We start from the raw sequence: 15,760 nt of genomic DNA, 5'->3' as shown, positions 1-15,760 counted from the left end.
AGAACAGATGACGTGAAACCAAGTGCAAGCATTTTATCTAAACCTTGGATTTGTAGGATCAAATATTTTGGGCATAGATTGGTCCAGTGGCCCTCACAATCTTGAAGAAATAACTGAACAAACGTTCTATATTCACTCAACTCAAGATTTTAGATTTTATGCACGTTCGCCTCCGCTTTCACTTGGTCGCTTTAAGATGCACCTAGGATTACGGTCAACGACATGAGACAATATATCCAAAATCGACAAACAAAAAGTTGAAAGGTTTCGAGATAAGTTCTCGAAGCCTGATCACAGAGGCACATAACAATACTCAGTATTACAGCTGATGGTTCGCTGAAATGTGAACTGAATTAGAGAAAGTGATGCATGCATTTGTGTCTTCGTGTCTGGACAATTCCAATTCCCTGTATGTGGGGATTAATCAGTCAACTTTGTCCCGATCGCAAATTGTATAAAGTGCTGCTGCAAGAATGATAACAGGTTCTCGGAAACGAGACCATATTACTCGTATTTTGTCTTCATTACATTGGCTGCCAGTCCGTTATAGGATTGATTTAAAGATTCTGCTGTTTGTTTTTAAATCTTTCAACGGAATTGCACCATCATAGCTTTCGGATTTATTACATTCATACTCGCCAGCTTGATCACTAAGGTCTGCTGACCAGAATCTTTTGACTATCCCTAGGGCGAAACGTAAATTATGGGGTGATCGTGCCTTTTCAGTGATGGCTCCGAGACTTTACCTTTAAATACTAGAACAGCTCACACACTGGGGTCTTTTAAATTTCTTTTGAAATCTCATCTTTTTTTCTCTGGCTTTTCTGTAGTTTTTTTTATAAAATTTTATTTTATATGATGCGTTCCAAAGATTTACCTACATTGTTTATGAAAAACTAAACTATTAATAAACTAATAAACAAAAACAAGCTTAAGCTGAAGCACTACAATGATTAACTGAAAATTTAATAAATAATAAACTAAAAAAAAAATAGATAAAATTCAAACATAAATCAACATGACAACCACAAATAAAAACTAAAAGCTAATTTATAATCCAAATAAATCTACAAGAAAACTCAAAATAAAACTATAATAACTTTGTTCTAACTTTGCTTATATGTATATTTAATTATAATTTTATGTTGTTCATCTTTCCCTCTAGTCTTAAAGGTAAACAAGGCTTTGTAGACTACACTTATTGTTTGCTCACTAGACAAAAAAAAAGCTCTGTGATAAGTAAATCGCCTTGGATAAAAGCATGTAAATCTACCACATTGGTGCAAGGAAGAGTATACCAGATACAAACTGTGTCTGTCACAAAGCCAAAAGTCACAATGCTTTATCTTCCATTTAAGTCCCAGCTGGACTGTCGGCCATACAAAATGTAAAGCTCACCTGTGTGGGAGTTGATCTGGAAGTGTCGATCCAGATGGAGCAGGCGGTAGCTCAGTCGACCGTTGAGTCCTGCATCCCTATCGCTGGCAGACACCCTACCAAAACCAGTCCCTGCTGGCAGATTCTCCTGCACCGCCAGAAATGCCCTGTCCTGTGCAAACCGTGGCGAGTTGTCGTTTTCATCCGTTACTGACACACGCACAGTAGCGCTACCCGTCTTCTTCAGTTGCCCGAACCCTGATGATGCCAAAATTGTGAGGTGGTACATTTCTTTGGCTTCTCTATCCAGAGAGCTTTTAACAAACAGCCAACCACTATCAGACACGATGCCAAACCCTGCTGCGTCGCCGTCTGGATGCAGGTGGTAAGCTAGTGGAGCAGAGGATGTAGATGACACACCAGCGGTGATGCTGTTGTCTCTGTTTGCGGCTCGCACCTGAAGGAAACGAGTGTTGAGTGGCGTGCTCTCCTTCAGCTCTACTCTATACGTGAGGCTATCAAACACGGGTCCGTGGCTGTTCTCCGCCTGCACATGGAAGACCAGCGTGATGGTCGAGCTAAGTTGAGGAGCTCCGCTGTCTTTGGCGATAACCTGCAGGTCATAGCGAGGCACGGTGTCGTACGACAAACTCCCGATCAGACGGATTTGTCCGCTGTTGCGATCGATGCTGAAGGTTCTCTGGGCACCGCTGGTGAACAGGTCAAAACACAGAAGACCATTTGGGCCCGAATCACGATCTTCTGCTTGCACCTTGTAGACCACCGAACCCATCCGAGTGTCCTCGGGTAGGATCAATGACTCGGATGAAGAGGGCGAGAAGACGGGTGCGTTGTCGTTAATGTCCACCACTGTAATCCGTACCCGAGTTTGGCCAAAGGCTGGGGGGTTACCACAGTGGGCCTGAACCTCCAGATTTAAGCTTGATTGGGCTTCGTGATCGAGAGGCAAGCTCGTCCTCAAAGCTCCTGTCTCAGAATCTACAGTGAAATAGCCGGTTGGGTCACCAGAGCTTATTGTGTAGGAGATATCCTTCAAGAGACCTGAGAACAAAGAGGTATATGGCCAGAGACACTTCCGTTAATAGAAAAAAACACAAATCTAACTGCTTTCTCAAGACATGAGAAGTCTGAACACTTAAATAACCCCCAAATTCTTCATGAAACTAGAATCTGACAAACAGAATCTGTGATTAATGTATAGTGTAAATGAGGTGTGTATAGACGTTCTGTGCCTATTTGTACAAGTGCTGCGCCATGGAGAAAAAAGCCAGATGCCGCCTTTCAGCACACATCGGTGTGACTGACACACTGTAGACTAGTTTGTGTGTTTAAAAGGGTTGAATGGGGATGCGGTGGTTAAAGGAGGGGGGCACAAAAACCGCTGAGATCGGCTCACCCACCGTTCTTAGTGCTGGCCCGGACAATGCCAACTTGTGTTCCACGCAGGGCGTCCTCAGAGACCACAAAGAAGTACTGAGCTTGCTCAAACACAGGAGGTGCGACCAGTCCCGCCACGATGCTGATGTTGACCCTGGCATTGGTCGGAGCGGTTAGACCACCACCATCTTGAGCTGAGATCACCATGGTAATGACAGAGTTTGCCTTCCCATGCAGAGCGCGCGACAGTGAGATCACGCCTGGGAAAACGCACAGCCAAAATAAATATTTCTAAGTGTGAATTAAAACAAACAACAGCCTATTGCTGTTTAAATTGAAAAGGTCGCCATAATGCTGTAGGTGTTGAAAAAAAATCTGAGACCAAATGATTCACTTTATAAAACCATAACAAATCATCAGGAACAATAAAAATGGAATATACTGACTTTCATTTTGTGAATCACTAGGGATCGCTTAGTGAATTCAGCAAAAAAAAGTTTTTGTAAAAAACGATGTCAACTTGTATGCCCTGAGTAAATTAACAGCAAGTTTCCAACAATGTGATTTTTTAATAATGTGACTTAAAAGGAGGGCAGAAAGGTCTCACCAGTATCTTTATTAAGGGTAAAGAAAGGCAAGCTTCCACCAGCAGCCGTACGGTACGTAACCCTGCCGTTCTCTCCAGCATCCGGGTCGTGTGCAGTCACCCTCAGAACGGAGGTTCCCGGCACGCTCTGGGTGCTCAAGCTGACAGCATAACTCAAAGGGTAAAATGCTGGTCGATTGTCATTTATGTCTATCAGGTCCACCCGCACTTGGGCCTCTGAACGCAGTCCTCCCTGGAAAAATGCACGGCCCAAATCCAAAATACATTAGCGTACATTTTGATAGCCATTGAAGATCTTTATAGAAAATGTTGAATAACATGAATCTGAGCCTGTGTCATCTGTCAATATAAGTATACCTGATCCAAAAAATATACTGGATACATGTCTTAAGAAACTGAGAAACATGTCCAGTTAGTTAGCATAAAAAGAGTTTCAGGAAAGAGGTAGCTCATACGCTCAATCTGCCGACCGGGCAGAATGCAATACAGTTCTTGGTGCTAAACATCTTGCTCACATGGCGCCCCATATGGACCAAATGCCATGTCAGGAAACAGCTTATTAAATATTACAATCTGCTACTCTTTAAGGCCCAGCTGCCCCCGACTGCTTTAATGTGTCCACTGTAATTTCCTTACATTATTGCTCAGTGCTTTTCCATGTTATTCTGGGTTTGTGGGGGAACAGGATGATAAGTTGCTACTAAACCATTAGAATACAGACATTTTATAACTTGCATGTTTATACAATTTTAGATCACTGTATATTTACCCCATCCGCAGCTGTGATGGTAAAGTCATAGTTGGCTGGACCTTGGTCACAATCCAAGACGGTGGTAGTACAGATCTGTCCACTGTCCTTGCCAACGGTGAACTGAGATGGGGTTACGGTGCCTGGACCAGAGCCCATAGAGTAGGAGATGGAACCAAAGGACCCACCATCCGCATCCGTGGCTGTAACCTGGAGGATGAGAGAACGTGTTATTTCAGACTGAAGTTTAGTCATACATCCCACAAAGCTTTAGAAAAGAAGAATGCAACTTGGTCTTAGGTATGACAATTGCTAAAGGACAGAAACCCAACCAGCACAGATGAGTCTTGTTGGGTAGCATAATACAGTTTTGTAATAAACTTTTGTGTTAGAACCAACATTTTATGGTGAAAATAAAGTTGCGATGAAGCCACAGTACCAAAAATGTAAAGGAAAATAAAGATGTCCTTCAAACAAATATAAACTGAATAGGCCCAACAATTACCATGACACATGGCTGAATCTGAACAAAATGACAATTTTATAAATGCATAACAGCAACAGCAGAAGTGTCATTTACTAGACGGCCCCTTGTTGGGGCACTAAGCAGCCAGTACTTTGGATTGTTTTTAGGATTGATGTTCTGAAATATTTGTTTGCTGGAGCAACCATGCAAGAGAAACAAGCATTGCAATAAATGTCAAAGCAAACAGCTTTACATACTGAATGACTATAATGAAGTATATTTTCTATTTATTTACATACATCTCAGCATTTTCCTAACACAAACCAACTTGCAAATCCACTGAGCAAACTTCACCTCATTTATCTAAATTGGGTCAAGCTCTTTGCATACTTGAATCCTGCAGCACATATTACTGTATATGGATGGAAGTATGGAGGTAAATCGAGAGCACCTGGAGACCTCAGCTGCTCTTAGCCCAAGTGAGGGGAAGCTACTGGCAGCTAGTGAACATAAAGACTTTCACAGACGCATAACAGAGTCTTTACTCAAGAGACAAAGTTAGATAAATAAATTGATGGAGAGAGAGAGAGAGAGAGAGAGAGAGAGAGGTGGAGAAAACTAAGGCAGGCTACCACAGCAGCTTCTTTCCCTGTTTGCCAAGAGCAAGAACTGCCAGCTACTGTATAAATACTTTTCACTGGCCTTCAACCAAAAGTTGTCCCTTTGGGCAACACTTCATTGAACTGTTTCTTGTCTTGTGCATCTATAACATAAATTATATTAGCGATGAGCCAGTCACACTGTTAAACTCAAAACATCAAGACAAAATATGACTTTGTTTCTAACACTTTCATTTTGGTGACTTAATGCAAAGAATATTTTGCATGTGATGACACTTCGGGTCCATCCATCCATCTTCTTCCGCTTCATCCTGGGCCAGGTCGCGGGGGCAGTAGTCTAAGCAGGGATGAGGCGTTCCCAGGCCAGCCGGGAGACATAGTCCCTCAAGCGTGTCCTAGGTCTTCCCTGGGGTCGGTGGGACATGCCCGGAAAACACCTTCCTGGGAAGGCGTCCAGGGGGCATCCGGAAAAGATGCCCGAGCCACCTCAGCTGGCCCCTCTCGATGTGGAGGAGGAGCGGCTCTACTCTGAGCTCCTCTCGAGTGACCGAGCTTATCACCCTATCTCTAAGGGATCGGGGCCAGCACGACAACATCATCCGCAAATAGCAGAGATGAAATCGTGTGGTCCCCAAACCAGACACCCTCCGGCCCATGGCTGCGCCTAGAAATTCTGTCCATAAAAATTATGAACAGAACCGGTGACAAAGGGCAGCCCTGCCGGAGTCCAACATGCACCGGGAACAAGTCAGACTTACAAGTCTGTCCACCACCGGGTTCGGGGATTGCCGCCTCGACAGAAGGCGGAGACCTTACGGCCACAGCTCTGAGTGGCCGCGTTGACCATGGAGATGGAGAACATGGATCACTCGGACTCAATATCTCCAGACTCCCTCGGGATCTGGTCGAAGCTCTGCCGGAGGTGGAAGTTGAAGATCTCTCTGACAGGGGATTCGGCCTAACGTTCCCAACAGACCCATACAGTACGTTTGGGTCTGCCGAGTCTGTCCAGCTTCCTCCCCCGCCATCGGATCCAACTCACCACCAGGTGGTGATCAGTTGACAGCTCCGTCCCTATCTTCACCCGAGTGTCCAAGAGAAACGGCCGGAGGTCAGATGAAACAACCACAAAGTCGATCATCGACCTCCGGCCTAGGGTGTCCTGGTGCCATGTGCACTGATGGACACCCTTATGCTTGAACATGGTGTTCGTTATGGACATGCTGTAACTAGCACAGAAATCCAATAACAGAACACCACTCGGGTTCAGATCAGGGGGGCCGTTCCCTCCAATCACGCCCCTCCAGGTGTCACTGTCGCTGCCCACGTGGGCGTTGAAGTCCCCCAGCAGAACAACGGAGTCCCCAGTCGGAGCACTTTCCAGCACCCCTCCCAGAGTCTCCAAGAAGGCCGGGTACTCTACACTGCCCTTTGGCCCATAAGCGCACACGACAGTGAGAGACCTATCCCCGACCCGAAGGCGTGGAGAAGTGACCCTCTCGTTCACCGGGGTGAACTCCAACACATGGCGGCTGAGCTGGGGGGCTATAAGCAAACCCACACCAACCCGCCGCCTCTCACCATGGGCAACTCCAGAGTGGTGAAGAGTCCATCCTCTCTCGAGGAGTGTGGTTCCAGAGCCCAAGCTGTGCGTAGAGGTGATCCCGACTACCTCTAGTGGGAATCTCTGAACCTCCCGCACAATCTCAGGCTCTTTCCCTGTCAGAGAGGTGACGTTCCATGTTCCGAGAGCTAGATTCCGCGTCCAGGGATCGGGTTGTCGAGGCCCCCGCCTTCGACTGCTGCTCGATCCACTAAGCACTGGCCCCTTACGGTCCCTCCTGCAGGTGGTGGGTCCATGGGAGGGTGGCCCCACGTCGCTCCTTAGGGCTGAGCCCGGCGGGACCCCATGGGGGGAGGCCCGACCACCAGGCGCTCGCATACGAGCCCCAACCTCGGGCCTGGCTCCAGGGTGGGGCCCCGGCTGTGCTTCTAGTCACTTCTGGTGACTAAGAAAATTTCCCAAACACTTTGGATAAATCACTGATTCGCACAGGTCATGACTAATGACTGTATAAAACATGGACGTAGTGACTGCGACATCCCCCCTGGTTTGTGAAGAGTAATTTTGAAGCCTCAAGTCGGCGGAGCCGGTCGTCGTCATCTTGGCAGCACGTCAGACGGGACATGGGTGGAGCTGAGGTGCCTAGTTGATGAAACAACATGTCACTCAAGTGGACGCGCCCTTAATTATGATGACTTGCAGGCTTCATATAATTTATATAAAAGGGCATGAAGGGCAAAATTAGCTTTATAGACTAAAATCATTTTTACCAGGCTGTAAACATGTTTTTCTGCTATAAATTTGGGCAGTTTAACATGGGGCTCGATGATATTCTTTTGGAGGCAGTCTTTAGTGGCTAGTTAATGAATTGCAGTTTTAGTCACTTCCGTGTTGGTTTCTTGGTCTTTGTTGTGAATTCAAGATGAACTAACGCAGCAGTTTCCTAAATAAGCCACTGGGTCTATTTACCAACTTTGGCCAAATTTTATTTGCATTTGGAGACCACTAAGAAAACTAAGAAATCAATCATCACTAGAAGTCCCAGTTCGCAGAAGAAAGATGTTCCACTTTTTAGCCATCCAGTCCGCTAAGCAAAACATGATATTTTACAACTAAGTTGTCATCTATAAACACAACGCTACCTATCTTTATTCCCCTCACACTAGCATGACAGAAGTTGGACGCCCGAGGCTTTAACTGTGAGATCCTGAGGTAACAAACTGTGAAGAGGTTTGACCAAGGATCTGCTTCATGGATAAATCCTTTTTCCATGAAGACCTGGCTTGAACAGAAAGGCTGGGAAACGTCTGAGCACTTGTGGGTCTCAATCTAGTCCAACTTTAGCGTTCCAGAGCGGCACTGTAAGATAAACATTTCCTCTTGGTCATGTCAGTTATCGAATTCAAGATGTATGAAAGAAGGAAATATTTTGGTCACAATAAGAAATCACGTATTTAATACTGCACTCAACACGCCATCTTTGAAACATCTGTCAGGCTGAATATAAAATGCATAATTTATGATAATACAGTGTGAAAAAGTGACTCAAATGACATTAGGCAATTAAACGGTTCAAGGTCCAAGACTTAAACCAGAAGTGGGATTGAGTTTCTTTTTCCAGGTCTCCAACAAATAAGAATTTAAATGTAGTGTCTCCTTAAAGTGGTGAGAAACCCAAGCTTGTAATTTCTGAAGTGCGTCTGAAAATGTGGCGAGATGGCAGTCATCACGTTGACTGATTTTCTTTTCAGCAGTTTGAGGGTCCTGAAGGGGCACCTAAAGTGCATTCGTGTATGCACACAGAAGCTGAGGGATTTCAGGGATGTACTGTTTAAGTGCCTTGCTCTGCCAGTACAATAACAGTTCATAAGAAGTTTAGAAGAACCTCAATCTTGACTGGACCATAAGTGGGTCACAGTGTGCTTGGACTGTTTTTGCTCTGCTTTCTCAAAATCTCAAATAAATCTTCGGTGCTTTACCTCACTGTAACTCATGAAAACATGCAGACTGAGACACGCCAACAGCACAAACCCAAGCCCACTGACCCAATAATCAACCTGCTCTTGAAGTCCACCTCACTGTAATTCAACAGATCTCTATATCTTCCTTCCTTCCAGAAGAGATATTCACTGTTTACTGCGAGTGTGGGGATTCATTTCAAGGCGTGAAAACGAGACAAGAGCGAGAACGTTGGACACGTTCCGGAGAGAGAATTGTTCCCCTGTCTCCTGCTCTCAATGTGTGAAAGATGCGAGCCGCCCCGAGTAAACCAAGCGAGACATTGGCTAGGTGAACTGTTGCTGCAGAACAAGCCAAAAGAATCCAACGCAACCTTGAGGAGTCTTGTGGTTCACCCACCATTTCACTTGACTCCTTTTCTTTGAGGACAAAAAGAAACATTCAAGTAAGCGAATACAAGATTTATATGGAGAAAGAATAAGATTGTCCAGTTCTTGTTAGTTTTTACTAATGCATTGGATCTGGTTTCACTGCGCTGGGTTTTCTCAAGGCTGCACAGCTCATTTAGCGGCTAATGTACAACTGAGAGATTTGACTGATGCTTCCCCAAGCGTACCACCACATACGACAATGAAGGTTTTAAGTCGCTAATTGACCACCTTGGAATGAGAACGGTAAACCTTTTGTCTGCAAAGCGTCTGTCAACAAACCACTGACTGGAGGTCAATTAAGGTTTCTAACTTGCGGACAAATTACAAGTTCTCAGTTTCAGTTTAAGAAATATGACTGTTATAATCGTAATGGCAGTTGGTAAAAACATCAAACAGATCAGATAATAATGAGTCATGTGGTGTAGGAAACAGCTCAGCAAATTTTTTACAAGAAAAGATCTAATTTACTTGTAGGAGATGAGGATCTGCTGAGTATACTTTGCTTAAAGGGACAGTTCATACCAAAATAAATATCTGTATACATTTCTTTGTTCTGATGAACAGAGAGAAAGATATTTGGAAGAATCCAAACACTTCTTGGCCACCCTTGCCTACCATAATAGGAAAAATTACAATGGTGGTCAAAAGTGCCCCAGAACTGTTTGCTGTCCTTCAATCTTCAAAATACCTTATTTTGTGTTCAACAACATTCCTGGAACTCAGTGGTAAGAGCATGGCGCTAGAAACGCAAATGTCATGGGTTCAATTCCAAGGGATTGTATGTCCTCAGAAACAAATGTATAAAATCATGCAATGTAAGTCGTTGCAAAAGTGCAAAAAATGTAATATAAAATGTAACAGAACCAGGAAATTAACAGAAGAAAAGTTTCTCTCTATGGTCAATGGGTTCCAAGAACTGTTTGGTTACAAGCATTCTTCCAAATATCTTTCTCTGTGTTCATCAGAAGAAGAAATGTATACAGATTTGGAACAATTTGAGGGAGTGTAAATGATGACATAATTTTAATTTTTGGGTGAAATGTTCCTTTAATACAAATAATTAATTAATTTAATATGATGACATATTCATTAAGCTAAACTATTTGAACAAATTATCATCCAGTGAAACAGCATTAGCCAGGGAAAACATTTCAGCCGATACCATTAGGAAAATCAACCATGTTTTACTATGGTAATAGTATAGTAATCATGTTTCGGGAGATTGGACTACTGTTCTTCTCAGTAGTGAACCCAAAAATATCATCCATTATCCATGACATCTAAATATCAACAGTGAGTTGAACTTGGCACATGGTCACACTGTTCTGAGTCATGAGAAGGTCTCTTAAACAAACATTACATGTGAGGGGGCGACTAATCTTCAATTACAGAAATCCAAATGAAACAGCACAATCTCAAGTAACATTACTTTAAAAGTTTCGCCTTCTCCGCTGATAATAACAGAGCTGCAATTAAACAATTAGATTTTCATTCAAATGTTGCACCAGCTCCCCGAATAGGAATTGTGGTTTAGTTGGGAAACTATAAAAGGCTAAAGCACAACAACATAGGAGCTAACAATGGTAAAATGAATAGCTGATCCAAATATACAAAACAATATCATAAAAGTACCATAAAAGCAGACCGTACTGTGCGTAGACTGTAATTTAGAGGCTTGATCTACTGTAGTAGAACCCAAGTGTTTACAAAAGACACAAAATAATCATAGTAAAACATGTCACAAAGTCTGAAAGTGATTTCACAACATTACTAAACTTGATTTAACATGACAAGTCAATAAATAACAATAGGATCACCAATAGTAAGGAAACATTTCATTTCAGCAAACAAACACAGAGGTATACATTAACTCTGACTAACAAACAGGAAACAAAACAATGCTGTACTGTAATGTAAAAAACAGCAATGATGATTTAACCAATTACCATTTGAGCTCAGTTGGACTAATAATCTCAAACACAATTCAATGCCAATAAGACTTCTCTCTATGAAGTGCTCGAAACTCTACAAAGCATTTGTTCAAAAAATTAAAGAAAATTATTTACCGATTCGAGTTACTGCTCAATGGTATCAGACATCCACATGCAGCATTTGAAATATTTATTTTCGTAGCAAAATATAATCTGTTTCTATGGGCCGATACACTAAGGATGTCCACCATATTGGAACACTGCGAGCCGGTCAGTTAACACTTAAAATCAAGCTGACTGTGTATGATTATGAAAACATATTTATTGTTGTGTAAACTCAAACATTATACCCGTTTTTTATGAATTTAAATCCCTGTGGTTTTCATAGCCATGGCTGCGCAGCTTAGTATTGGGCATTCTAGTCAACTGTGAGTGACGTCAGTGGACCGTTCCAAGATGGCGGACACGACTATGTGCCTGGAGTACTTGAATACGACATCTAGCTATATATATCTAAGCAGGAAATAGGTTATACCAAACAGAGACAAAAAGGCTTCAATTTCAAAATAATAGTAATGAGTAACACAGGACAAAACAATAATGTTATGTAGTTTACAATCCTCTATAGATATGTCTATTAGATATGACATTTATGGCAAATTTTCCATTGTTTTTCATCCCAAATGAAAGTGATTTGCAACTGATGTTAGTGTTATATACAAAATAAATGTTATAGTACATAGTATGGGTCTACATGAAAAAACACTCCATGAAATCTAGATAAATGTAATATTAACCATGACTTAAATGTATGTCAACAGTGTTGAGTAGGCCACAATATGGCTTTCATATTTTCAATCTGGTGCTATATCTCATTCCATTGACAGATAAGAGATCAAACAGAAAACTGCACATTCTTTTCTCATACAGACAGATTCAGACGTTGCCAAGCACACCATAAACACGCTGCACCCCCAATAATTTCAATACAGCATTTTATTGAAGCTATTATTCACATCATATGACATCAGACCGATGAAAACAGCAAGCTGATGGACGATTCACTATCCCACTAGAGTACATACAGTATACAGGAAAACAGACTGACTGAAAAATACCAACATGAAAGGAGGCTCTGGATGAAAACAAACTTATAGAGGTCGACAGAAGTTGAAAGAGAAGGATGTGACTGAGAGACAGTGTTGAAAAGGCAAAGAAAGAGATGATTATATATAAACAGACATATTTAAATGTACATATACAAAGACATGCTATGAGTTGCAACAGCTGTTTATTTTTCTCTCTTGGCATCACTTCACAGACATGTGGAGTTGAGAAAGACACCTCCTGCTATTTTTTGACCCTCTTGACCGACAGACAGAAAGTACACATCTCTCAGGGTCATTACTGCTACACAGATAAAGAATTTGACATGTAGGCTAACATGTCTTGCACACAGAAGACTAGAACTTAAAATCTACCAAAAGGCATGTTGGGTGCATGAGATGACAGTACATTTTTACAAATAATAATGTTTTTTTTTACTTGCGACGTAAAAACTGTACACAGAAGTTTATGCAAGACATAGTTCTGCTTTTTATCTATTGTTTCCTTTAGCTCCTATTGCTGTTTATCAACATGACACAATCACATCTTCTAATACGCAACCTCTCTGTCAAAGCAGCCAACAACGTAAACCAACACAGATTTATTTTAGGTGCAACAGAATAAATGTATCGCCAGGCATTGCTCAAAGATCACCAAAGAATGTCCACTTGAACAAAACACTAAATAACACAACACAGACGCGTGTTATGAAACACACCAGATGCATTCCCTCTATACTACATTTTTTATGACACCCTTTCAAGTGGATGGCAATAACCCCAGAGGTCACGGCGACCTGCATCTACTGCAACATTACGCCACAGAACAAGCCGTCAATGGACTCAATATGGCGGTATTAGCAAACATCACTTCTGCATATTTCCTTTGAGTAATGGATTAGTATGACATCATGAGAGGTCGTCCACATCTGCGAAGTATGTGGCATACTCCAGATGTCCATTAAAAGGGATCTGCGGTATGCCTGTAAAACATCATATACATGTCGAGATCACTGAGAGGCCTAATGAGATCTTTATACAAGGGAGCTGTGGTTCATCCCAGAGCTTCACTGATACAACCACCCGCCAAGCCGGGATCACGGAGAACTGTCTACAAATGATCTTGGGTGAATCCGCTAAACGGTTCCCGAGTTTGCCGAGTGTGGCATTTCAGCATTAAAACCTGAGGCACATTCGATAGCCACCCACAATCAAGTTTAACCATGTGATAGATTTGCTTGTATAGCGTTGCACGCTGTGTAATGGACATTTTGGAGGGAAAAAAATGATAAAAATACACATTGTGAGCACATACTCATGAAGATGTTTCAGAGTCATTCACAATTGTGGCTGGTACTTAAGGTGAGCAATATCAGCATTAAAGTAAGCAAAAAGTAAGGAAAAAAGTATAGTGGGTTTTTTTCAATTCATTCTTTTTTCTTCGTATATTTCTTCTTCCTTATTCTATTCTATTTCTATTTATTTAACTTGCTGTGTTTTAATTTTTCTATTAAGACCCCAATTCAAAAAGGCCACTTGGAGACTCCAAAAAGCCACTTGGTAAGCAGGTAGTTTCATGTTTCGTGCTCTTATCATATGCAAACTAGACCGTGTTTCACAGGTTTTTGACTAAAGTACAGTAATCCATTGGAAATTATGTCAGTACTGTATAGCGTACTGTAGGCATGAACATTGCATGCAAATATCAGAACTGGATAAGGTGTCGGTTTCTGAAATAACACAGACTTGAGCTTTTCATCGTTGGCCTTGTCGGTGACCGGGAGTGGAGGCAGCAGGTACTTTCAGCTGAGGTAAGGTGCAGATTTTTGGCAGGAGATCAGACGGGGGGCAATTCCGACTAAAAAACGACTAATGACACCAGGAGGACCAGAGCAGAGGAACTATATGGTTTCCCATTCTCTCTCATGTCTCCATAACTGTGAGCGTTTGTCTTTCATCTGGCCCCTGCAGCTGGAGGTGATTAAGGCCTCAAACCGTGTACGGAGAGAAGTGATAGATTGGAGATCTCAAAGAGGAGAAACAGAGACTGTGGGGTTAATGGCTGTAAGAGGAGTCACAGGCCCAAAACGAACGTGGGGATATGCTTTTAGAGAAACACATATATGAAAAAAGATTGGTTGACCTTTTTTTAACTAGATTTTCTTTTCTTTTGAACTCCTCAAATTTGTCATTAACTTAATATGCATAAGTGCACCTAGACATTTTAATAAGCGTTTGATTGAATTACTGGTACAAGCAGGTCATCCATAATAAAGATTGTTTAACACCAGTCTTAGTCTACCCTAAGTGACCTCTGTAAGGTCTATTTAAGCTCAAAGTGAGCAGGAAGCCTACAGTATCTGTCAAAACTACGACCCGTGCCACCTCTGACAGATCCCCCCATGAGAACGTGTAGACCAAGTACTTCTAGTGGACATTTTAACTGGAACAATAAACATGTGAAAAGCACCCCTTGAAACGCATACTGCTCGAACCCTCGCACTGACCCCATCACACCTTGCGTGTTTCTCTATAAAGAAGCTCTGCGATGGAGTCCCAAACACTGTCACGTACATGGACTTTCTGTTTGTTTTTAAAAAGGCAAGTGAAAGACACGTCTCTCTTTCTCTGTCACAAACATTTAGTGTCATGTTTTTTCAAAGGGTGAACAGTACTTCGGTATTTTTCAAGTATAGTAGTTGTATTTCACTTCGTTTAATTTTTGTGTTTTTTACTTTTAATACTGGAGTCCATTAAAAAGACTCAAGACAAAATGCAAGACGTAAAATCTTTGAAAACAGTTAAAATATAAATGATATGCTGTATATATTTCATTAGGATTTTCTTTTAAATCCACTATGAGGGGCAGTGGAGAAGTTGGTCTTGTCAGTTATGAGGGTATAACATTTCTGTGGCTTGTAAAATCGTTTAATACAATTTCTTACTAAACATGTGGTTTAAATGAATCTCCATGTTTATACCACAGCTTTTACGAGGCCACAGACATCACAAACAGAGATATGAGACTTCATCTCAATTGACTAATAAACAAGTAATTCCAATGTGTAAAACATTCATGCTTTTGTATATATTCATGTTTAATACCTTTTTAATAAAGACAATATTGACACGTATATTATCATATAAGTTATTATCAAGTGATATTAACATATCACTGCACATAAGAAATCAGTAACAAGACAAAAGCATCCAATGAGTTACAAAACCACACTTAGAAAGAGCAGAAGAAAACAATGGCTTTTTTCAAAGCAACACATAAACACAACACAATGTTTATATCTGAGACAGCTTTTAAGAGACACGTTTTCTGAGGTAAAACTCAGGCATGACATCACGGTGGTGACAGGCTGCTGGACGAATGAGATGTTGGCTTGGACTGGGAGCTGACTCCATCAATGGGTCAGTTTTAGGGAGCTAAACTGTCGACCGCTCCCAGCATGACTAAACTGAAAGCTAAGAGAACAATACACCCGTTACCACTATTGAGTCTGTTTATCATCTCTTTCTTAGTCATTTCAAGCTCATTTTTAGT

General features: G+C 41.9%; 1 protein-coding gene across 1 annotated transcript in view; it reads right to left on the bottom strand.

Annotated features, from left to right (window-relative positions):
• The window catches only part of dchs1a (dachsous cadherin-related 1a), a 91,286-nt gene that overhangs the window by 19,465 nt on the left and 56,061 nt on the right, over nt 1-15,760 (bottom strand). The window contains exons 3-6 of the mRNA XM_056757341.1: nt 4,152-4,340; nt 3,383-3,614; nt 2,799-3,035; nt 1,399-2,439 (exon numbers count right to left, since the gene is read on the bottom strand). Of these exons, the coding sequence (XP_056613319.1) occupies nt 1,399-2,439; nt 2,799-3,035; nt 3,383-3,614; nt 4,152-4,340 (1,699 nt within the window). The remainder of the gene's footprint in view (nt 1-1,398; nt 2,440-2,798; nt 3,036-3,382; nt 3,615-4,151; nt 4,341-15,760) is intronic.

Source organism: Triplophysa dalaica, chromosome 9, assembly GCF_015846415.1.
Source record: "Triplophysa dalaica isolate WHDGS20190420 chromosome 9, ASM1584641v1, whole genome shotgun sequence".
Classification (NCBI taxonomy): Eukaryota; Metazoa; Chordata; class Actinopteri; order Cypriniformes; family Nemacheilidae; genus Triplophysa; species Triplophysa dalaica.
This window is presented reverse-complemented; position numbering and strand designations above follow the sequence as displayed.